General features: G+C 44.8%; 1 protein-coding gene across 5 annotated transcripts; it reads left to right on the forward strand.

Annotated features, from left to right (window-relative positions):
- The first annotated feature begins 1,494 nt into the window (after positions 1-1,494).
- On the forward strand, positions 1,495-24,735 carry TRAF5 (TNF receptor associated factor 5). Of its 5 annotated transcripts, none has more exons than XM_077175880.1 (13): positions 1,495-1,739; positions 10,940-11,006; positions 13,248-13,380; positions 13,779-14,155; positions 15,903-15,960; positions 17,193-17,294; positions 17,634-17,798; positions 18,100-18,177; positions 18,550-18,624; positions 18,893-18,985; positions 19,927-20,067; positions 20,573-20,741; positions 21,212-24,735. In XM_077175880.1, the coding sequence occupies exons 4-13, from the start codon at positions 13,941-13,943 to the stop codon at positions 21,787-21,789; spliced, it is 1,674 nt and encodes a 557-aa protein (XP_077031995.1). In that variant the 5' UTR covers positions 1,495-1,739; positions 10,940-11,006; positions 13,248-13,380; positions 13,779-13,940; the 3' UTR covers positions 21,790-24,735. The 5 variants fall into 5 exon arrangements, with proteins under 5 accessions (XP_077031995.1, XP_077031994.1, XP_077031996.1 ...); XM_077175879.1 differs by having other exon boundaries at positions 13,824-14,155; XM_077175881.1 differs by having other exon boundaries at positions 13,252-13,380; positions 13,824-14,155.
- Positions 24,736-24,880: the final 145 nt, after the last annotated feature.

Below are 24,880 nucleotides of genomic sequence, written 5' to 3' on the forward strand. Positions count from 1 at the left end.
TGTCCCCTTTTATAGAACAGACATCCTCAAAATTAATTCTGAAATACAACTTTGGAAAATTACTTCATTTTCACCACTAGTGAAGGCTGCTACTTTTTAGTTCTAATTCTTTAATCTTAAAGCTTTTTTTCAGTGCAGTTTTGTACACTGAAAGAATTCTGGCAGCACAATAAATCCTCATTGCTGTTACTGACTTGGCAGTTTTCCCTTGGATTGGCTCAAAAGGAAGCACTGAGATTCAGGGATTGTGATCTCTACTGCAGCTTCAAGGATGCAACTTTGTCTTAATGCAGACCAGGCATCCTGTTATGCTCACTGAACCTTAAGTGAAGAGGGATTTTTAAACTAATGCCTGCACCTTGATATCTGATGGTTTTATTCATCCCCACAAAGCAGTGTTCTGGGGAATTATCTTTTGCACTGGGAGGATAGTGCAGCCAATGACCAGCTAGGAAACCTGATTCCATCTCTAAGCTATTCATTTAAACTTATAAATATTTAATTACAGAAACATAATGCTTGTTGTTCTGACGGATCTTCCTGTGAACTTCCGGCAAGTCGTACCCAGACTAATCAGGATATTCCTAAAAGCTAATAAAAAAATAAAACCAACCTAATTTTTGCAAGGAGTGTTTTTAAGTGTCTGTCGTAGTAATGCCTTTGCTGGGTTCCCAGACTCAATGCACTATGGACTGACTCCCTCGGGAGTGACAATTCTGAGTCATTTTAGCAAAAGAAGAATCTTTCTGAAACCATTTCATTAGTATTGGTTTTAGAGCTCCTTTGAAGACAATCCAGATAAAGTGACCCAATTGTTTCTTTTTTTGTCAGCCTTAGTGCTTTTGTGCGTGTGCTAGGATGGAATGTTCCTTAGAGACTGGTTTTCCTAGAAGTGGTTTAATGTGAAAGACAGAACAAAGTGCAGCAGCAGGTGATGTGGAACAGGCAGCAAAGCCCTCACATCAGTACTGTTGGTTGGAGGAGGGCGGCGTTGCCTGCCTTTGTAAGGAACCCTTCGGCACGTCTCGGGTCATTAGCCAGCAGTCCCGGCACGTAACAGTAATATAATAATAGCAAATAATAACAGGCATGCGGCACGTCCGTGTCCTTTGCCTATTTAGCGCGGGCTTTGTTTCGCTCCTTCAGTCCCGCGGGTGTAAATAGTGAAAAGAGCAATACCTGCCCTCCCTGCAGGCAGCGGCTGCTGCGCCCGAGCCCCGCCGCCGCTCCTCGCTACCGCTCCTGGAAAACTCCCTGGCCTGCCGGGAGGGCAGCGGCGCGGCTCTGCCGCCCTGACCGCGCCTCACCGGCGTTTGGGGGCTGCGGGCCGGTGTGCGGAGCCCGGGGCCGGCGGCGGCTGAGGAAGGGCTGCCAGGGAGCCTGCCCCAGCCGCGGCTCCCGGCGCCGCCGTCCCTCACGAGGGGGGGATGCCGCCGCTCCATCCCCCAGCCCCGGAGTGCCGCCGGCGCTGCCCGAGCGGGGCGGTGCCGCCGCCGCCGCCGGGGTCTCCCCGCCCGGGGGTTGCCATGAAACCGAGAGCGGCTCCCGCCCGCGGGGGTGGCGGCGGCAGCCGGGGGAGGCGGCAGTAGCGCGTCCTCGCCGCGCCCCCCGCCCGCCGGAGCCGCGCACGGAGCCGCGCCCGCGCAGCCGGGCCGGCCCCGCACCGGCCCCGCACCAACCCGCACCGCCGGCAGCGGCGGCCCCGGGCCCGGCTCGGAGCGCGGCGAGCGCCGGCACAGGTGCGGCGGGGCGGGCGGGCCGGGGCGGGACAGGGACAGGGACAGGGGACGGGGCGCGTCGGGGAGCGGACCGGGCCCGCGGTGGGTGCTGGGCGGGCGGGGGTGGCAGCTCCTGAAGTGCCCTGCCAGCCCCGCGGGGCAGAGCAAGTCTGCGGGGGCCGGGGCTGCTCTCTCCGCTCCAGAGGAGGCCCGGGGCGCGCAGCCGAAGTTGGCGCCCCGGGAGTTGTGCGAGGTGCGGCGGAGCCCGCGGCCCCGGCTCGGGGCTCCCCAGCCCTGCCCGGGATGCGCCACGGCCGCCGCCCCCGGGGATGCCGGAGGGAAAGGTAGGCCTGGTGCCCGCCCCAGAGGCTGAGGCAGGGCCGAAATTTTGGGGGCTGGGAAGGAGACAAAGTCGGGACTGCTCGGATGAATGAAGAATGTCTTTGCAGCTCTGATCTTTTCAGACTGCAGGGACCTGTAACAAGCATCCCTGCTGGTGTCAGCTGAATGCTGCTGGAGGGAGGGAATCTCCCCTCTGTGCTTGTGCAGGGGGTCTTCTGATTTTCCTTGATTAACAGCACTCTGGGAGCATCTCGAGGCGCAGCAGGCTTTAACCAAACGTTTTCAACACTCTTCATATTTAAAAGGAAAAATGAAGAGCTCCTATTGTTGGCACTTCTTGAATTGCTTTCCCTATTGTTAGCTTGGCTGTGCCTTCCCGGTGCCAGCCAAGAACAACTTTCCTCATAACTTCCGTTTTATAAATACGGGATGGCTGAAAGGAGTGCAGTGATGTGCTAAAAATAGCTGGGTGTATTCAGGTCAGGCACATCTCCAGGCTGGCAGCAGAAACAGTTGTATTTTTAAACTCCCCTGCTGATTGCACACAGAGCATGCGGGTTTAGTGATGAAGGTAAAATTGGGGTGATCTGGAATGCCGTTGTGCATGAGCCTGGCCATGGCTGGTTTTTCGCATCATCTTCTTTTCTCTGAAGACTGTGTTGTATTATTGCTTTAGAGCTAAGCATGAGGTTTGGTGGTGATGTGTTGCGCTCAGCCTAAAACAACCCATGACAACTTCCTTTGCTGTTAGCTTTGATTATTTTATTTCTGTTGTGCAGAGAAGTGTTTGCTGTGGTTGAGGACCCCTCTGTGTGAGCAGAAGGCTGAACTGCAGCCCTTGGCTGAAGGGAGTTCATAGATTCAAGTCAGGAGGGAGGGACCTGCCTGCGTGCAGGAGCAACAGGAGACAGTGGGACTTTCTGGATCACCTTGATAGTCAGAAGCTGGTTGTTCCCAGCTGCTTGGCAAAGGAGATCTTGGAGAAGAGATTTGAAGTAGAACAGCCTGCTAATATCTCTCAAAAAAAAAAAAAAAAAAAAAAAAATCTGCCCTCCCAGCACACACTTGCTCAAATACATGACAAGGAGGCAGTGGAGCCTGTTATCATTGCTTGAACAGAGAGGAAACCTTTATATCGTTGGAGGTGATGCAGAAGCAAGTGGAGGGAGACCAGAACAGGCTTTGAAAGTGAAGAGATATCGGTGCAGTGGGAAAGTGGAGGGATGGTGAGAAGTGATGTGGTTGTAGCTGTGGCTTAGAAAAATTATCCCTGTGGCAGCACACAGGGTGGATAAATGAGTAAAATATTACATTTCAAGAGAAAGAAGTGTTTGGAAATTAGTGTCTTCCTCATTCCTGGAAGTGTTTTCCCCATTCTTGGAAGTGTTCAGGGCCAGGCTGGATGGGGCTTTGAACAACCTGGTTTAGTGGAAGGTGTCTCTGGCCATGGCCAGGTGGTTGGAACGAGATGATCTTTAAGGTCCCCAAACCCTTGATTCGATGAAAACCAGAGGATGATGGTGATGGATGGCAGTTTTATTTGTGTTAGCAGACAAGAAATACTGTGTCATAGAGAGACACGAAGCAGGAGAAGTTGGTGAGGTATTGTGAAGATCTAACACTTAAAGCCTGAGAGGGAGATGAAGGTTACAGAGCTGAGTGGAACAGGGTCTGGTTGTGCCAGGCTGGAACACGGGCTGTGCAGAAGGGCTGCAGGGCAAGCTTGGGGTCATCGTGCTGCCTCTGGGCTGGCCACCATCCACAGCCCAGACATCAGAGGAGAGGCTGAGTTCAGCCTGTGCAGGAAGATGGTCTGCAGCGATAGGGCACATCTGTGAGTACCTCCCAGGAAACTTTAGGGTTAGAAACTGAAGAGTTGTAAGCTGGTGAAAGATAAGATTCATAGTAACACCGTGAAGGAAGAAAGAAAAGCTTGTGGTGCTCACAGGGTATTTAATGGAGTTTTGAGAGGGTAAGGAATCACAACCAGGAGGGGACAAGATTTTGAAGCTAGAAAGCTGCTCTTGTAGACTTGGACAAAAAGAATTCAGGTAAGTGCAGAGGGCAGAAACCAGACAGTTCTTTATTTAACCACACAGGCTCCCTAAGTGAAGAGCAATTCTTACACAGCTGTCAAAGCTGTGGGACAGGTCAGGAGCTCTTCATTCTGTGCCTCATATTGCTTGGGTCACTTTGCAAGATCCCTTCAGTGGGCAGGTGCACACTTGGAGATGCTTCATCTCCTTTATTTTCCCCACCTTTAAGTTACCCTATAGCCCTCTGTCTTCTTCAGTTCTTTTTCTGACCCTTTGATTTTGCATAAATAGACATAATTCATCATCAGGAATCATCTGGCTAGGGAGAGATATTCCTTTCTCTGGTTTTTCAGGGAGTCTGTGTGAGTTGTAGTTCTCTTGGTCTCCTGATCCTCAGGAGGCAGCTGCTGGTGGCTCAGGAATTCAGGTGGTTTCTGCTGTCTCACAGACATTCCGTTCTTGGGAGCATTCCCTGCCCAGAGCAGCTCTTGGGAGCATTCCCTGCCCAGAGCAGTGTGGCAGCCTGAGGGTGCTGCTGCAGGACCCAGCCAGCCTGGGGTCACCTGGTCACACTGGCTGGGACACCTCACAGCCAGCGTGCCCTTGGGACTGCACCCCAGCGGGAGGATTTCAGAACCTCTTCTTTTGCTTTCTGGGGCTTTTCTGTCCAGGTTTCTCGGCAACAACTGTGAAGGGTTAATGACCACACTGTTAGTCATCAGTGCCTTATCAGTAGCAGTTTGGGCTGCAAGTGTGTGGTTGTTCCACTGTCTTCCTTCAGCCCAGGAAAGAAGTTCACCTCTTTACCCTGGTGTGTGGCTGGGCTCGGGAAAGTGAGGAAACTTGAGTCATGCTGTACTGTTAGTACAAGTGTTGCAAAAATTTCCAGTTTCCCCTGCTCGATACTGCAACAAATACACAAGTGTGTGAGAAACTGTTTGCACCTAAACCACAATGATTTTGAGATGGGATTGGCCAGAGTGCCCTGTAGTTAAGCATGTTTGTCTCTGGGAATGGGACTGTAAAGCAAGTTTCTGTGTGTAATATACTGATGTTTGCATACAGGGATTCTGTATGCAAAGTATGTTGCTGTGAATTTACTTTGCAGAAGGTTATATCAAAATACAAAAGTTACTTATTATTATTATGCAAATCACCTAGTGATTAACCAAACCTCAAGGTTAGGAACCATCTGCAAAGGAGTTTTTCCCAAAGTAGATGCTGTGGGATATGAAATTATCTGCACTGTGCTAAGACCATATAGTTCACAATCTTGTCTGCTATATCCATGTGTTTGAAACTGGAATGTGGCCCTATGAAAGAAACAAAAAAATGCTGTGGCTGCCTGGCTGTGGCAGCACAGCTTTCCATTGCCCAATGCATTTGGAGGAGGGGCCATGGGAGAGCACTGCTCCTGGTTCTTACGTCTGTACATCTCCAGCCTGTCCTCATGGCAAGGACTTTTTAAGAACACATCCTTTTTGCAGTTGACTTTTTTTTTTTCTTTTTAAGAAAAGAAAATGGTGACAGTCTTTGCTGTCACCATTTTCCCAACAGCAAGTTCATGGGGTCCCTGAGAGCACTGGGTTTTTATATTAGCAGTTGCATTTTCAGTGACAGCTATGGCTAGAAATATGTGTCTACATGTCATCAGACACATGTATATGTTTAAAAAAAATTTTTGAGCTCATCCTACTAATTCAGATGAATAACCATTGAGTTGATTCATAGATTTCTGTAGAGATGCTGGTAAAGTTCTCTATAAAGACTGAGTCAAAGGGTCTGGGCGTGGCAAATTAAACCAAGGATCTCTTGTACCTTAAACAGATATTCATGGCCAAACCAACAGAGTGGTCAAATCAGCTGAAGTCCTGAATAGTGTGTCCCTATAGGGCAGAGGAAGAGATGTGAATTTGGAAGCCCCAAAGACCTAGTTCTGCAAAATTTGTAATGGCCAATTATTTGTTAGGAAAAGTGATGACTCACTTTGCCTTCAGTACACTAAAAGATAAAAAAATTAAAGCCTGTTAGTTGTCTTGCTTTCTGTCCCTTACTGGGTTTTTTTTCAGTAACTTTTTTTAATTTCATTTTTCTGTCTCTTCCTACATTCTTCTTTCCTAAATGCTGTTGCTGTCTGCCTTTTCACTTGAGTTCATCCCCTTGAGTTTGTTTGAAACTTGGTCAGGGTTTCAGCACTGTGCATGCTGCTGGAGGAGGTCAAGGGCTGCTCACGAGCAGTAACACTGCCCTGCTGCTCTCTACTCATCTACAGAGTCAAACTGTTTAAAATTAAGATCCTGCTCCCACTCAACTTCTCCATTTGGGGTTTTCCCCAAAGCTTCCCAGAAGCAGATGGTGCTTCCTGGAGCTGTGCTTGCAGAGCACTACAATTTCTGCAGCACTGCCTCCTCCTGAGGAATCCAGCTGGATGTGCCCTTCCCTCAGAGCTGGCAGGCTCAAGGGCAGTCTGTGCACAAGCTGTTGTGCTGTTCTGGTGTCAGGTGCTGATGGCAGGGATGAAAGGACACCTTCTGGGTTAAAAAGCTTGACTGTAGAAGGGAGCTTAGGCTGTGCTGAGAAATGCAACTCAAATCAATTTAATTGATCCCATAAAGAAGCAGCAAGTTTGCAAATTGGTGTCTTTCCCTTGGCCACTGACTTTATGATGCACTGATTTGTCTGTTCCAGAGCTTCATGGAAGGTTCAGGAAAACGTGCCGTAGGCTGAGATACCTCCTGGGAGGGGAGATGGAAATTGAAATAGGTTAGAAATGCTTTGGGAAAAGGTGAAAGAGACTATATGTTGCATTTAAGTAAAAAAGAGAATAGACACTTTCTTTGGAAAATTAGTATTTTAAATAACAGGAGACTTAAAAATTACTGCTTTCAGAGAAAATATAATAGGTTACTTTAGGAAAGGAAGAAAAAAAAATGAAAACAAGAGACCAGAAAGCAAAGGAAGAGGGCAGAGGAGGATAAAGAAAGAGTGGGGGTAGAGATAGAGCCTAAGGCACTGCCTCGAGGGCAGCACATTTTGGACTGGGGAGAGAGGCTGATGCAGAAAGAGGGAGACAAGGCTGCCAAGAATCCTGAGTGTACAATTAAGTTGAGACTACAAAACCATTAGGGTTTATGGCCACTTAAGTTATTACAAAACCAAATAAAATGTTTATTTTCTTAAAATGGATTTTATTTCTGTTTGGGAGTTCTGTTTGAGTGTCTCATGCCTGTGCAGCCTGTGGCATGAGCTGATGTGACCGAGCCAGTGCTGCTTCCTCTGTGAGCTGCCACTTCACTTCCTGCAATGGGTGTGTTCACACGGCTTTGCGAGGCTACTGCAAAGGGCTTCACAGGATTGGACCTGGCTGTTTCTTATGTCCTTGTGTGCTTCCTGCTGCCCTTGTACTTTTTCTTTGATCACATCACTCACCAGTTTTGTGGAAGGTGAAATCTACTCTGTATCTTGGATTCCGACTGTGAGAAATGTCTTTGGTAACCTTGTGTTGCTCCAGATGGTAAATCTGCAGTCCCTACATCATTGCAGTAAGGCAAAATACTTTTCAGTGGCTTGCCTTGTATCCTAACACTTCTAAAACATTTTTATGCATGATCTTTTCAAAGCTACTCTGGGGGATTTCCACTCCCTTGCTGTTTTAAAATGCTTGTACTGCTATGCTAACCACAAAGCTCACGCTGGTAGACTCTGTCTCTCTGTCTCTGTCTCTCTCTCATTTTCTCCCCAGTGAGGACCAGCTACAGCTTCCAGGTATGGCTTTACCAAAATGTGTCTTGTTAATGCTGGCAGGAGCTTAATTTTGCCAGAATTATTTCTCATTTCTGAAGGGCTATTCAGGGGCTTGGCACACAGGGGTTGGGGGAAGGCTGCAGACCCAGAAACATCTCAGGGAACAAGTTCACCCCCTGAACCGGCAAAGTGGTGTCATGATCTTGTAAGGGTGAGAGGCAGAACCTTCTTACTGAGATTTCTGTGGTGCTTGGGCAGGTGATAAAGCATTCAGGGATTGCCACAGGAGTGGTGGCAACAGGTTTATTTTCCAGCTGTGGATGAGGTTATTTTAAGGCATAACAATATTGTGTTGATTAGAAATAGATTTCTTGACAGTGCAAAATCAATTAATTAATTATTTTTAGAACATCCAGGGGAAAGAGGAGATGTAGCAGATAATAAGCTGGCTGTAAAATCAAAGCTACTTTAGCACCAGACACACTTCATTAATTGCAAAAGTGTATTTTTAATTTTTTTTTTTTAATGCAGTGTTGTAACCGTGTCTTAAAACCCTGATGCAGTCTAGTCTTATGGGAATTCATTGTAATGCTTGACTGTACCTCTGTGCAAAGGAAACCCTACTGTCTTACTCTGCTCAGTGAAAATTTGCCTATGGGCATGAGCAAACTGATGCTTGCTTAGTAAGGCTTTGCTGTGCCTTGAGGATGAGGTAATCTTACAGTTGGAACTTCAATAGCATAGTGGTGTCTGTATACAAAAGAAAATGTTTATTCTGCTGTCCGCTGCAGCAACATCCCCTGGGGGTGCTCAGGCACATATCCAATAGGAAATTGTTGCTGTCAGAAGTACTCTTCCCTGGGTACCAGCTGGTCACTACCCTGCAGCTTGTAAGTGATTGGGACAACAGCAGAGCAGTTCCTGAGATTCCCTCACTGCCGGGTGAAGTGGGAGTGAGCCCTGGGTGCTGGCAGTGGGTCTGTTTTGGTGAGCAAGGGATCCTTTCCCTCCTCAGCCTCTGTGCTGCAGGGACACACATGGTGCAGCCATGGTCCTTCTCCCACATGGGGACTCTGCCAGTGTGTTCTGTTGTCAGCAGTCAAAATGTTCTAACTCTCCATAGGCTAGAAGGGACAAGGATGATCCCCCAGTGATGTCAGATGTCATCATCTCCTGTTTCCACATGGCTCCCTACAACTTGCTATATCTTAAATATGTATCTCAAACTAACTGTATAGATACTTTTAGTCATTCTTTGGGAAACTGTTAGCTCTTCCACTCTGTGTGTTGAAGTGGGGCATATATTTTTTTGTCCCCAAAATAGTGGAGTTCTGGGGGACGTCAAAGTAGTAAATCATACAACTTTGTTATTTTAATTCAAAAGTACTGGAGGCAGCTAATCTGTACATAAATTTAATAGTTTATAAGGCAGCTTGGAGAGTGTTTTTTAATGCAAGATGTATTCCCCTCCATTCTGTTTCTGTCTGTTACCTCCCAACAAAGTGACTTGATCTTAGACCTCCAAATTTGACAAAACTTTTCCCACTGTGTCTAAGACAGTTCTGATCTACCATAAAAGGCAGATAATTGTAGAGGGAGGGACAGGGCATCTTCTCAGCCTCGTCCCTACCAAGTGTCTTAGTGTAAAGCAACAGAGGTGGACTAGAGCTACAGAAAGGTAGGTGCATAACCTTTTTTCTGTGCCCTGTTGTATGTATGACATGGAAGCTGGTAAGTGAGGAAGGTGCTTTTTACTGGGAATACCCCAGTCCTGGAGGGTGACTGAGCCTCACCCTCCTCTCATGCAGTGAACCTGGCAGAAGCTGAGCTCTCAGCCCCATTTGCTGGGCAGCAGAGCCTGGGATCTTGTCTTCTTGTCCATGTGTGGTGATCAAGTCTGTGATAACAACCTGGATATTTTCCCTTCTCAGTCTGAGACATGGTGGCACCCAGTGCTTGTGCCTGGTTCTGCTGTCCTGGAAGTTTTGGCTGTAATGGTGCACTCACAGCTCATGGGGTAATGATTAGTTTCACATTGGAGAAAACAGGAAAAACATGTTCTCTTTTAAAAAAGCAACCACATTGTAAGGAATGGTTTTTCCTGTGTGCAGAAAGTATGTTTTTGTGGCTAGAAGAAGTTAATCTGTCCACAGTGGTTCAGTGTGATCAAGGTTCCACACAGCCTCTGTCATTCTGACTGCTGGTGCTGTAGAGAGAGAGCAGCCGTGCTGGAGGGGAGCTGTTTGAACATGGCTTTAAAATGTTGATGCAATTTTATATTCTAGTAAGTCATGCCCATGCTGATTTTTCTACTTATTATTATGTTCTGCTCAGTTTCTGAATAAGAAGCAATTTTAAGTGTGGAGCATTTTACTGGAAAATGTTTGGGCTCCGTTTGGTATGGTGGTATTAAAACAGGATAGTTCCCAATTTATAAAGTTTATTTTTGTTATGAAAATTCTCCCACTTGGATTATTTCCAGTGAGATTAAGGCATCTGCATGGAAAGAGTTGTTCCAGAAGCATTTTGCTTGTGCAGGCAGGGCTGGGATGCTGAGGTGATGGGAAGGTGCAGCTGGGAGCTCTTTGTACTGCACTGCCTTTGAGCTCCCACTCATTGGTAGTTGTTTATAGGACTTGGGCTTAGCTCCTAGTGATTCATACCACTTCTTTTTTATGTGTGGGCAGAATTAATTCTATTTATTTCAGTATAGGGAAATCCTTTTTTTTTTATTTGTGTCAATTTTCAGTCTCCATACCCTCCATGGGGGTTTTGTGTGTGTGCTGTTGCAGTGCAGTTGCAGTGAAAATCCCTTTCCAGCATGCACTGTGTCTGCCTCAAGAGCATCATTATGCAGCACAAGCCTGCTGCTCTCTGCTATTTTAAACCAGCGTTAGAGTTCACACGTGTGCTGAAAAATTGCAGCATACACAAAGGCAGGACAGCTTCCCCTTGCTGGAAGCTGTGAGCAGACAGAAGTGAAAGCTCCCTCAGCCCCTACCTACGCTGGCCAGGCATCAGCGTAAGCAGGAAATTGATTCAGATAACCCTGGGCTGCTCTCACTGTCACCTACAGCACTTTTTCCCCTTTGGTTTCAGTTCCGAGAGCCCGTGCGCTGGGAGCCAGGAGTGGGAGCAGAGCTGCTGCAAGTGCCCCGAGTCACTGGTGAGTGCTGCCATGGGAATTACACTGCCTGGGCTCCTTTGGATCACATCCACCAAGTGCTGGCTGGCAGAGGCTGCTGCTTCTCAGCTCCTCTGAGCCTCCCCAGCTGATTCACACGGGCACCTCTCCAGCTTGGGCAAAGTGCCGCCATCCACAGGCCCCCTCCTGGAGCAGCCCATTTCTTCCAGCAGAACAGCTGCAAGCCCTGCAGCAAAGCTCCTGCAAGGCTGGGAGCAGTGGTGAACTCCCTCATCTTCTGAGGTTTCCGCTCTGCCCTCTGAGCAGGCAGCCTCCCCTTTCACCTGGGGTGCTCTTTCCTGTGTCCTGAGGTGCCCTCAGCTGTGCAGTGCTAACCTGGGCCAGGCTGAGGTGGAGGAGGTGCTTCCATGGAGATGCCAAGAGTATCCATTTTTAGGAGTGGGATCTGGGTTGGGTGCATTATGAAGGTGTTTAAAGAGATACAGGCTCTCATTTCAGCAGGAGAGTTGGAAGGTGTTGTACCACAGCAGAGTGCTCCTTCCAGAAAGAAATGGGATTGATTTTGGTTGATTTAATGAGCAGTGAGAGCTCTGGAGTTTCTTGATGGAATTTTGGGCTGCTGAGTGTTTCTTTTTAATGTGTCTCATAACATTTTTGCCTAAAATACGTCACCCCAGCTGGAGTTTCTGGAGTTAAGGAAGATCCCTAAAGGCAAAATGGGTAAAACATGGAATTGTTGTTGTTGTTGGTTTTATTTTAGTGTGCTTTTACACAGTGATGCATTAGCTTGCTAAACCATACATCAGATGAGGTAAGTGCTGGAGCAGGATAGGACTGGGGCAATTGTATGCCAAGTAAACGGGAGAGAGAGCAGCAATAAAAGAGAAGAAGGAAACTTGTTTCAGGTTTGTCACCGACCCAGGGCAGAGTGAGTTCCTAGGCAGCTCATCCTGTGGGTGGTCCATGCTCTGGAAGTTAATGGTGACAGCTCTCCATCTGCCTTAGAAGCAGCAGGAACACTCTGGTGCTGGCATCTGCTCCTGAGGCAGCACAGACAGGAGACTGGTAATCCCTCAGGCTGCATTTTGTCATCTCTGGCTGGCGTGAGGAAAAGAGAATTGCTCCTTATTAGGTGTCAGGGAACTGGAAGTGCATTTTCAGAGGAGGAAAGATCGACTGTTTAAAAATGAAAGAAACAAATGGACAGCCCTGTCTGGTTTGAAGCAGGAGGCTCTTCATTTGGAGGAACCAAACAGGGTAATTTGAAAACTCCTGTTGGAATAATAAGTCTTTAATGGCTGGAATATGATTACAGTTCATATTCCTGAGGGCTACCAATGTTAGATGCTTAGCTGTGCTGGAATATGTCAGAAATGCCACCTGGTGAAAGGCAGGGAGACTCTCACAAGATGGGGAGGTGAATACTGTGTACAGCCCCTAACGAGGGTGCTGAGTTACAGGAGCACTTAAATGTTGGCCGTGGAATACATTTTAATTGGTTAAGTGCTTTGGTGTGTTTTTGAATCAGGCACATTATCTGTCTGCAGGATTTCCTCACCCAGTATGGATTGTTAAAGTGGAAAGGAAAATGGATGTTGCTCTCTGAAGCCCAAGGTGCTCTGTGGCAGCTCACTAATTGCTGCTTTTGTGGGCCAGGAGCCACTGCAGCAGGGAGGGAGGGCGGAGTGCCAGCACTGGGCACACTGTTTCATGCCAGACACAAGGTTGTTAATGGTGATGTGCTGGCCCTGCTTCCCTCCAAAAGCAGCAAATGCCCTGGGTGACCTTACAGGAGATGAGTGAGAGCTCTCAGACGGGTGCTGATGCCAGTAAAAGTGACTCCAGTGACTGACAGGGTGGGTGGTGCACACAGAGAAAAGACAGCATCCTTTACAGCACAGCTGTAAGACTGAGCATTCCCCTCAGGAAATCAGGATCTGGCAGCTCAGGTGTGTTGTGCTCTTGTACAGTCATGTAAGGAAAATGTCTTCTGAGTGCAAAGCTGCAAGAAATGCCAACCAGAGTGGCTCTAGGGCTTGAGCTACTTGCAAAAAAATAAAAACTGCAAGGTTGGGGGACTGGTGCAAATCTCAAGATTTGTGGCTTAAGGCTTGGAACGAATGTTGATGGTTTTTCCTACTGGAAGATGATGAACGATGCATTCCTGTGCTGTGTATGAGTTATGGTAGGTTGAAAGAAAAACTTACGTCACACTTCTGATTGCAACCCTGCTTTTCTTTCTTTTCCCACCACTTCTTTCAGACAGAATCAATATAGCCAAAAACCTGCACATAATTCAGTAAAATAAGAGTTTACTGCTAGAAATGAATGATCAATGGGAAAAAGAAAGATGTCAAGTTAAGAGGCTCCAATTCCTGTAACACCTAAACTGAAGGTAAAATCCCCCTGCTGGCTTCTTTTTTGTATGCTCCTTGCTGTGAACCACAAAGCCATCTCCTGCCTGAACCAGTGCAATGAACTTGTAAATTCATGTGGGCGGGCTCTGCTTTAAGCGGAGACTTTCCTGGTGAGCATTAAGGCCAAGACTTGGCCTCTGCTTTCCCCAGACTCTTGACGTTTTTTAAGACCTAAGAACTACTGCAAGAAAACAACAAAAAACAAAACAAAAAACAAACAAACAAACAAACAAAAACCGCCAACCAAACCATCAAAATCACAATTCTGTGGAATAATTTTCAGACTGTGAGGCTCTTTTCCAAAGAAGTGTGCTTTGATGCTTGGAGCGTGATCTTTGTTTTGTGGTTCTGTGAGCGTTTCATTGTTCTTCCATAGCTGGCACCACCACGTTTCCCTCTGAAACCTGTGTCCCCCCTGCAGATGAGAGCCCTCCTGCCGGCAGCAGCCTGCTGCAAGCGGTAGCCGAGGCGGAGTGGCTGCCAGGGAGTGTCTGAAGAGCTTCTCCCTGCCTCTGCTTCGCTTCCCAGCGCAGCTCCCATGGCCTGTGACGAACCCGCTGCTCCCTCGGGCACCTTCACGCGCCAGAACTCCTCCAGCGCCGGCTCCCTGGACTTCGAGCCCGACGCCGACTACAAGTTCGTGGAGAGCCTGGAGGAGCGGTACAAGTGCGCCCACTGCCACCTGGTGCTGCACAACCCCCACCAGACGGGCTGCGGGCACCGCTTCTGCCAGCAGTGCATCCTCGCTCTGAGGTGAGAGCACACTCCTCCCTGTCCGCACGCTCCCCTGCTCCCTTTCCTGAAAGAGCAGCCCACATCTCCTATAAATCAGCAGCGAGTGCCATACTAATATTGCCCACACAGTGAGAGCCTGAAGGAGTCAATGGCAGGGCTCTGTTGAGCCCAGGGTGAAAAACGTCAATCACTTGTTTTTAAAATTTTAAAAGTTTAATAGTAATAAAATGGTTATAAAAACAATAATATAATTAGAGTAATAATAATTTGGACAACTTGAATTAGGACGAGACAACAGAAACAAAGAGTTACGGATGTCCAGGTACCTTTTTCTGGGCAGCACAAGCCCGAAAAAGGACACCACGTTAACAGAGGATTAACCCTTAAAAGCAATAGCCCGTTGAATATTCATACATCTCATACATGATGCATAAATTCCATTCAAACACAGGATTCTGTCTGGTCAGTGTCGACTTCTTCCTCTTAACCCTAAACGGCATCTTCATGGCTGAGCAAGGCAGGAAGAAGTTTGTTTCTCCTGATAATGGGGCGATAAATTCTCTTTCTCTGAAAGATTTAGGTGTCCTGTGGCTGTTATCTGGTGCGAGTACCTCATTCCTTTCTTAAAAAAAATATCCCACATATATAGATCCTATTTTAACAACAAAAGTTACGTTTTAACCACAAAACTACATTTACCATACTATTGAAATGTTAATACAGCACCACTAATCAATACAACAAAATACATATAGTAAATATCTGCATAGAGCTATATAATAAGCACTTTTCACACCAGTGACTGCATGCTCAGTGTTTTAAAGGTGTCTCTAAAGGCCTTACCCCGTCTGCAGGGAAGCCAGCATAAAGAAACTGTTGATGTAAGCTGATAGTGCTGTGTGAGATGCTGCTGTGGTCTGTCTATCTGCCATGGTGCTCTACAGAGGAATTTGCTGCATTGATGTCTCACGGTGTTGGTGCTGGTGGTTAGACTAGGCTGTGTTCATTTGCTTCTGTATAATCCCTCTGAATTCAGCAGAATTGTAAGCTGATGTTAATATTACCTGATGCTGCAGATAGATCACAGGGCTGCTAGCATCCCTCTTGCTTGGTACAAATGAGTTCACCCTCCAGACCTGTCTGGGAATACATTATGGACTCTTTGGTGTACCTGAGGGCAGGATTTTACCTGGAAAGGTTGCAGAGGCGCCTCTTTATGTGGATGGATATCACTAATTACCTTTTGTGAACTTTAGATGCTTCATGTTTGCTGCTTTATCTCTGGGTTAACTCCTTTTGCACTGCCTCTATGACTATTTTCCTGGATTTTACATGATTCCTATGCCTTTTAAGAAAGAAGCCATTAGATCTTCTTTTAGTGGCATAGCAAGGAGGGCACTGCTTCTAGTAGACAAAGGCTGGGTTTAAAGCATACAATGAGATTTTTTGAGATATGACATTTGTGATCTGCAGATGGTCAGACAGTGATGATGTTCCCTTAATTAAAAACATCTTGTGGTTTTTACCATTGAACACTCTTAGGACAGACTCTGCTTTCTGTTATGTATTCATGGTTACTGCCTTATGTCCTCTTTGAGCTGTGGGCAGAATTTGGCTGTGCAGTTGCCAGATGAAAGTGTTTTTAAAGGACTTTTTCTTGTTGTTTCTACTGCTGACTGCTGTCAGAGTCAGATTATAGCATAGCCCAATTTAATAAAATAAATTGAATTTCCTGTGGGTTAACACGACTCTTCTTTTGATCTAGAGAGTTAAATGCAGTACCCACCTGTCCTGTCGACAAAGAAACAATAAAAATGCATGAGGTAAGTGGCTATAGCTTTATTTCAGCCGTCAGCATTTACATGGGAAAGGCAAGACAGCTGAGAACAAGGTGGCTTTCAGTCCTCAGGGCAGAGCAGTTTTTTGTCTCTGAAATAATGCTTAAGGAAGCAGTCTACTCAGTGATGCTCTCCCAGAAAGGGATTATAGCTTAAGCTTCATTTTATACCTCATGTTCTAAAGTTATTTAATTTTAGTCCTCTGTATTTCCAGTAAAGTGTTGAAGAATTTCACAAAGCTTTGAATCCTCCCAAGTCACCAGATGTCTGGTTTTTTAATGGAGATTTTACTGATTTGGTTTTTAAATGCCCTATCTTGCTGGGGTATCTTGTTTATCTGATTGTCTTCGTTTTAACTTGGCTATAATTTGATTTCTTGATTATCTCCATTAGATCTCATTAACCCTGAAGACCTAATTTACTTTTGGTAACTTTTAGAGGAAAAGAGAGATAATCCTTTTTATTTTGCAAGCTGTTGTTGCTTTTGGTTGCTTTGTTTTATAATGGATTAATTTGTCCTTATTTATATTCCAAAGCTTAAAAGTATACTATATACTGATCCTGCCAGAAATTTTCCAGGGAAATAAAATGTCTCCTTCCTCTCTCTTCTAATCCTGATAGGAAATTATAATCAGACTATCTACAGGATTTTTGTTTTTCATTTTTCATCTTCTACTTCTTGCAAATTTTGATGACAACAATGCGGGAAGATCTCCAAATAAGGCAGAGAGTTTGCTCCGGGGGCTTCATTTGCTTCTGCATACACATCTGAGAATGGTGCTGCTTCTCAGAGGTGACAGAAAGGATATCTCAGCATCACCTCCTTCCCAAAGGCACTGCTTGAGCAGAGTGGAGCATGCATAGAGCTGGTTTGGCTTTCAGAGCCTGTTAGCTCCAGCTGCTTTCTTCTAGATACAGGCAGGCTCTGGCAGTGCTTATACAGCTCCTGTGCTACTAGTCCTGCTGGCTGTGGGATGGATCAGCATCTCTGGAATAACTACATGGGGGAAAAAAACCCTATGCTTACGAGAAATGTCATAAATGGTTGAATTTATAGTTTCAATACAAATTTTCAATATGAATTATCAAGAGCCATACTCACAATTATGGTGTCTATGCTTGAACACCTAGAAGATCTGTAGCAATGTTTTGTTCTTTTATATTATTTATAACATCCCATGTGACTGCATATTAAGGCTGGTTTGTTTCCTTTACAGGTATTCAAAGACAACTGCTGTAAAAGAGAAGTTCTCAACTTGCATGTGTTCTGCAAAAACTTTCCTGACTGCAATTCAAAAGTAATTCTGGGGCGATATCAGGTTGGTTTGCTTGATCAAATTTTGAAGCCTTTGATTTTCATGACAGCTCTGTGTATTTATGATCAGCTAAATTCCCGTGATTGTCTTTAGAGTTATTGTAGCAACGTGGTTCAAGTACAAAAGATTATGACAGCTATACACTGTAAGTAGCATGTATTACAGCTTTTAGCTTGTTCCAGCTTTGCCTTAAGGTGTTTTTTTTTTTTTAATAAGAGCCATTTGCTATATGTAGCCTTTGTAAATCGCAGCGTTCATTCATATTCTGAACACTTAGGTGATTGCTGATTTGAGGAAACCACACTGGCCATTTGGCATTTAACCTGCTGCTGTGTGTTGCAGGAGCATCTGCAGCAGTGTTTGTTTGAAAGCATGCAGTGCACTAATGATGGCTGTCAGGATCGAATTCTTCGCAAAGACCTGAAGGAGCACTTGAGCCAGCACTGTAAATTCCGGGAAGAGAGGTGCCAGTACTGTAATACATATGTGGTGTTAATTAACATAAAGGTAAGATTATGAAGCATTCCTGGGACTCCATCACCTGTTTCCCCTTGATATTGCTGAGTGAAAAGTTTCCAGCATTGCAATGGCACTTAAATCCTGAAACAAAATTTGGCTGAGTAGCTGAAGGAGAAAGTATAATAAATGTAATTTAAATCATACCAATTATTGATGCTCTCTTATGAACAACAAAGTGATATGTGACTTGCATTTGTATGTTTGGGATTACTTTTTGCACAGCTTCCTCTGTATATACTACTTCACAAAAATGAAAGCCATTGCCTTGTTCTGTTTTCTTCTTCTTCAGAATCATGAGAAAAATGACTGTCCTGATTATCCTGTGCCTTGTCTCCAAAACTGTTCACAAATAATTCTGAAAAAAGAGGTACTATTATTTTTTTCTGATACTGCAATTCAGCATATCACATAAATTTATGAAAACTGAAAGCTGCAGACTACATTGGCTCATGCCAATAAAATTTCATTGCTCTAAGAGTTTCCTTAGTTTGATCCTAAAAGGATATATCTCCCATCTTCTAAGTGGATTATTCTGTCACTGCAAGCCATGGGTGTTTTGCAGCATGGAAAAATACCTGGCTTGCTTATTGATTCTGAATACTTGTTTTCCTGGTAAAGTGATTGGTGGTGTCATGACAGTGGCCTTTATTCGCCCCTTTTTGCAGGCATTTAAATTTTATTAGTGCTTTGAATTACTAAGTGTTTATTTAATCACAAACTGCTTCATTAATACATGCAGATTGAAAAGCACCACGCTGTGTGTCCCGAGGCAGAAGTGGACTGTCCATACAAGCAGTACGGCTGTCATGTAAAGGTACTGTTTTACACATCTTTGTCTGTTCCAGGACTGGGCTTTGTCTCCCAAACCGTCAGAATAATTAAAATAACCAATTTATGTCCTTTCACAACCATTTCTGCTGGCTAAGATGAAATACTAGAGAATCAGGACTGCCCTTCTCTCCCTTTCAAGGCATAAAGGGGACATTTTGAATGTTTGCATCAATAATTTTTTTACCAACAACTTCAAAAATCTGCTTATCTTACTATTTTATTCTTTCACTTCCCCCCTCTGCCTCACTAAGGTTAAAAGAGGGAAACTTGCTGAACATGAAAACAGTGCCCTGAGGGAACACATGCTGCAGATTTTAGACAGGAACTCCCGGCTGGAAGAGCAGGTAAGTCATATTTAATGAGCACTCTTCAGCAGTTCTTGACTGGTTAGAGGACGATACAAGATTCTACATTTGTTGCCTGCTTTAGATCAGGTACATTTTAAAAGACTGTTTTTATGGTTTTTCACACCTCAGAAGACAGAATAAGCTCTTCTAGTGAAGCCAGTCAATTACTGGGATACCTCTGTGTGCTCAGGCACATATATTTTCCACCAGGCACAGTGGGAGGCTCCTTGCTATTGCTCACCTCATTTGCTTTCAGTCTCTGCTTTACACTGGATATGGGGTTTAGAGATAAAGTATTTTAAAGTTTAATTGACTAGCCAGGTTGCTCCAAAAAGCAGCCTTTAGCTGCCCAGGTCACCTGCTCTGTGTGGAGGCAGCACAGAGGACAGCAGAGCCAGTTGCAAGCACCTCTCTGCTCAAGATCATTTCTTTGGCTCCCAGCAGGAGACACTGGGTGTAGGCCCAGTCCTGTTAACTGAGTTGATGGGGGACTTACTCTTTGCTTGTTTATGCAAGAAATAAGAGTCCCAAACTGCTAAAATTTGGTTTTGAAGTGCGTATCTCTCACTGACTCATCTCTTCTGCTGGTTAGACCTCAGCAGAGGAAAAAAATGCATATACATACACATGCACCTGTGCATGTAAGTGTATATTATCCCACTATAGAGCTGAATGGATCATCACGATGGAAATGAGAGATAGGAGCCTCTTTGCACCTGGAGCCACACAGATCTGCTCAAAAGTCTGATTACCTTATGTGCAGTTCTTGCTAGTGCTTATTCACAAATAGTGAATGAAGAAGTGCTCTATCTAGCTCACTTACAGGATTTGCATTGTAAACTTTACCACTGTCTCTTATATAGTCAGATACATTATAATTTCTGCATCCTATGTTTTGGTGTTCCTTAGCATTTATACTCTGATTTTTCCATCTGTAGATATCTGACCTGTATAAGAGCCTGGAATGTAAAGATATTAAAATCCAGCAGCTAGCAGATGCCATTAAGAAGTGTGAGAAAGAATTCAGACAGTATACACAACTGTTTGGTAATAATAGCAACTTGATGGTAAGCACTCAGGTGAGACATTGATTTTACTTTTTTTACCAATTGCTTTTTTGCATCCTGAAATATGTTTCTCCAGTAATAGTTGTTATTAATAGCACAGCAGTAACAAATCTCCCCAAGACCTTCTCATTTTTTTACAATATGGTATTGTCTTTTCATTTTAATCAATACAGAAGTTTGGATACATGATCTGGGCAAAAAGCACAGTACAAATCCTCATGGTCAGATGCCCAGGGCAAATGTGCAGGTGTAAATTTGAATAATGAGTTGAATGAAGTGGTGCAGTGTGAATGAGTTCTGAATGAGGAATGGCTTCTCAGTCTGTTAATGTGCTGAATTAATCATGAAGGAGCACTGGGATAAGTTCCTAAGCCAGCAGAGCACTTTGAATGCATCATATTGTTGCTACTGCTGACATGCTAAAGACTTCACTATCCTAATTCAAAACAACTATCTGGTTTTATGGATATCTCTTGTCTCTATTTCCCACCCTCTTTCAATGGCATGAACTGGGAAGGCTCTGGCCAGTCACCTGGATAAGTCTGCACGCCTGGAATCACAAGTGAAACAGCTAATACAGATGGCAAACCAGCAGCAAAGTAAACTAGACCTGCGGCCCCTGTTTGACGCAATTGAGACCATGAAGCAGAAGATTGCCCTGATGGAGACCTACGACCAGCGCTTGGGTATGTGGTACCTCCCTGCACATGTGGGGGGGTTGCTGATTTACTGCTGGCAAAGTAGAGCCTCTGGTGCTACTAGAAAGGGCTTTTCTTCTTGCATTCTGAGACCAAACTGTGATGGTGTGTGCGGTGTTCTCCCGCCTTTCCTTACTGCACAGTGTCTCCTGAACTCCAGCGGCACTGCAGGGCCACAGAGCTGGCCTTGGTTTGGCTCCTGCACTGTGATGGAGGTCGTGGTGCTATTCAGGCATTCATGATTTATAGTTGACAGCTTTTCTTATTCAACTACCAGCTGCTGCAATTACAGTTTTAAAAAGTTAACAGCTGTAGTTCATACCTGTACTCAGGCTTGGGTAGATCAGTTTTGCCAGCTTGAGTCTGGGTGCTTGTTTTATCCAGGGCTCTGATGGTTATATTTTACCAAATGTCTCACTCTTTTTTTTCTATTTCTTTTTATTTCCCTCTTCTCTCAGTTGTTTTGGAAGATCAATCCAGCAAACATGATCGCCAGATCAATAATCACAAAGCACAGCTCAATAAAAACGAAGAACGATTTAAGCTTTTGGAAGGCACGTGCTACAATGGGAAATTAATCTGGAAAATCACGGATTACAAGAAGAAGAAAAGAGAGGCAGTGGAGGGCCGTGTGCTGTCCATAGCCAGCCAGCCCTTCTACACCAGCCGCTGTGGGTACAGGCTGTGTGCCAGAGCCTACCTGAACGGGGATGGCTCGGGAAAGGGAACGCACATCTCCCTCTACTTCGTGGTCATGAGGGGTGAGTTTGACTCGCTGCTGCTGTGGCCTTTCAAGCAGAAGGTTACACTTATGCTTTTGGACCAAAGTGGGAAAAAAAATCACATTGTGGAAGTCTTTAGGGCTGACCCCAACAGCAGCAGTTTCAAAAGGCCGGATGGAGAAATGAATATCGCCTCCGGCTGTCCGCGCTTCGTGCCGCACACCGTCCTGGAGAGCACAAAGAACACCTACATCAGAGATGACACTCTCTTCTTGAAAGTGGTCGTGGATCTAACTGACCTGGAGGAATTGTGAAAAGCGTGCCCGGTCAATGTGACTGCTGTAAGCATGAGGAACTGCTTTTGTGGTGAGCACCAGCCATGCAATAGCAAATTGCCACCAGTCAAGCTACTGAGAATGTTTCATGGCTTTGGACTACAGGACAGATAATGAATTGCCAAAGCATCAGCCTTTCCTTTTCTACCCTTTTTTTCAAGACCGCATTTTTAAGGCAGCTAGAAGTCCAGGTTGGCACAAACATGCATTCAATCCAGATTGGTTCAGTCCAGGCTAGGGAGAATGCTTGCCTCCCATCCCCAGACTGGCATTTGGAGATGAACCTCCTCCCGTAAATTCCCAGGAGCCCAGGCAGGCCTGTGGGCTCCTCTCCCTCACACAGAAGTGAAGCCATGCCCAAACATGCAAGTGCATTTCATCTGTCTGTAATGGAAACATTTCAACATTAGCAAATTTGAATCAATGTGTCTTGATCCCTCCATCTCCTGGATTTTTGAAGCAGGGAGAATGGCTTCAGTTAGGCAGGGTAAACATTTGCCAAGTATCTTGCATCTTTTTTATTTGTTTTAATTGTGTTTTTCCAGAAAGCCCAGAGGAAGGAGCCAACGCCTCTTACGTTTTTAGCCTGTTTTTTCAGCTGTACAGAGTACCCCAGCTCACAACAGCTTTCTTATGTCCTTTCCACTCCTGCCTAGTGCCTTGGGACTGGTTTCCATTGGTGGTAAACATCCACAGTCCCCATCTGAAGCCAAAAGCTGCAGGTGCTTCTCACCTCTCAGGACATGGCCAGAGGCAGGGCACTCAGCCAGCCTGCCAGCTCCTGGCTGCACTGCTGGAGGAGGGGCAAAACTCCTGATCTTTTGCTTCCACATCTGTGCAAAAGAGATGTTTTCTGGCCTTACCAGCTCTACAAAAGGCAGGAAGAGCTTGGGGAATAGCTCACTTATGTAACATGCACTTTTCCTCTCTCCTAGAAGTTTGAGGAAGAAGGGGGAAAATAGATTAGGGAGTAAGGTTGCTGTAAGAACCCAATTTTGACAATCAGTGCAGTTTTAGTGTTTGTTAAAGGATGACACAGCTGCTGACTGTGATGCCTGAAGATCTTAATTTTTATTCCAAGTTCCTTCCATATTGCAAAGGAATGTGTGCATTGTACAGGGTTTATTGGAGACACACTAAAGCCACCAAGGTCAGGCACTAAGGAAGACGTGACACAGAACACATGTGCCTTTTTAAAGCCCTTTGGGTGCCTGTAAGAGGGATGTAATTCTGCATGCTCAGTGATTTTGTTATTACAAGTGGAAGAATTTTGCATCTCTCATCTCTTACAGGTCAGGTAGGGAAACACCACAGCATTATCCATTGCTCCAAAGCTTATCAAGAGACAGCAAGAAACTAAGCTGGTTTTAGAGTAAGAATAAACTAGGCAGGATAAAAATCAAAACAGGGCACAGACTGAAAGGAGTAAAATAGAAAATTCAGGAGGGCAAATGTGGTAAAATGAAAAATACCCTTCCCATGAGGGATGTTGATAAGAATCTAAATAATTCAAGGATTGACACCAAGATGAAGGCAAAATACTTTATTTTGTATCTGCAGTCTTATTGCTAGACATTCACTTTCCCACATGGTTTTCAGGGCATAATTCAGACACATGTATTTTCTAACTCAGGGGTGGAGGGGAAGAGACCTTAGTAATCTGTACCTCATGGTGGGTTAGCACATGTGAAATCTTTGTTTTGATCTGGAAGTCCTTTTGTTTTATAATGTCAAGATGTACTGAGCCACCATAGGGGCTTTCCATGTTCCTGGGGACAGATTGTGAAGAACAAATTTATTCTTGTGTTCCACCACCACTGACCTCAGGAGTCATTTCAGCTTGTAAAACAGAATGAATTAGGCATAACACTTGGTTACAGAAAGAGCAGGCTTATTTTGACAGTGGTGTGCCATTCTGAGACATCAACCCTGAGCCTGGATTTCATGTCGCTCTTTACTTTAATATTTGTCATGTAACCTTCAAAGTGACACAACTTCCATAAAAACCACTAACAACTGATGGGAATGTACCATCCCTGTGTCCTGGGGCTCTCAAGGACACTGAGTGTTCAATACAGAAAGTGATAAAGGACAAGCAAGGGAGGCAAGATGGAAAGGATGGGTGTGGTCTGTATCCTGGCAAATTCCCAGCCCTCTCTGCCTCCACCACCTCAAATGTAAAATGGGAATAATAATACTTGCAGAAGAGCTAGGGCTATTTAAATGTTTGTGAAGAAATTTGAGCATGAAAAGAGCTAAGTATTATTAAAACTCCATTTCTAATTGTTAGAATAGGTGATGGCATAGTGATGTGGATAGGTGTTTAGTGTTTTCCTAGACAGATTTTGGAAGCATGTTTGGTTTTATGCAGTTCCTACTGCAGTCTCTCCTCTACCTACTGGTTGGGTTTAGGTTTTTGCCATGAATATTCCTTTTAAAATTCTGAAGCACAAATTCATCCTGGGTGATGGAAACATCCCTTTTGAAATACTGCCTGTTTTATAAAGAATTAGTTGAAAAGATTAATTTTTTTAAAGACAACCTTCTTTAAATTTGTTCTTTTTAGTACAGAAATTAAGAGATTTATGTTAAAATTTCAGTGATTTTTTTACTGCTTGTAAACAGGGTTTAAAATTTCATCCCATTCCTAATAAAGAAAAAATGTTGTATAGCATGAACTGTCAGGAAGAATTTTGATGTTGCATGAAGAATACCAAAAAACTTTTCAATAATGTTGTACTGGGTAAGAAACCAAAAGAGCATAGGGTATTTCTACATCAGCATACCATATGTTTCTAATGTATTTATTCATAGTTTGTAGTTGTTTGAATATCTCTTACTACAATAGAGGCATTTTTCTAGCCGAATGTCTTTACTGTGTACATAAACTAATGTAAGAATAAATAATTTTATCATCCTTCTGGAGGGACTGTGGCCTATATTCCTTTTGGCTGGACTGAAGCAGACTTTTAAGGATGTGGAGTACTGGGCATTTGTTTTACACTAATTAAAAAACAACAAAAACAAACCAACACTGCTTAAGATTAGGAATCAATGTGCTTCACAGGTA

Source organism: Agelaius phoeniceus, chromosome 3 (genome assembly GCF_051311805.1).
Source record: "Agelaius phoeniceus isolate bAgePho1 chromosome 3, bAgePho1.hap1, whole genome shotgun sequence".
Taxonomy (NCBI): domain Eukaryota; kingdom Metazoa; phylum Chordata; class Aves; order Passeriformes; family Icteridae; genus Agelaius; species Agelaius phoeniceus.

Excerpts from the sequence above, each read along its gene's own strand:
- TRAF5 (XM_077175880.1), top strand. The coding sequence starts at position 13,941 with ATGGCCTGTGACGAACCCGCTGCTCCCTCGGGCACCTTCACGCGCCAG. Across the intron at positions 17,295-17,633 it reads TAATTCTGGGGCGATATCAG|GAGCATCTGCAGCAGTGTTT; the intron begins GTTGGTTTGCTT and ends TGTGTGTTGCAG. Across the intron at positions 18,625-18,892 it reads AGTACGGCTGTCATGTAAAG|GTTAAAAGAGGGAAACTTGC; the intron begins GTACTGTTTTAC and ends TGCCTCACTAAG.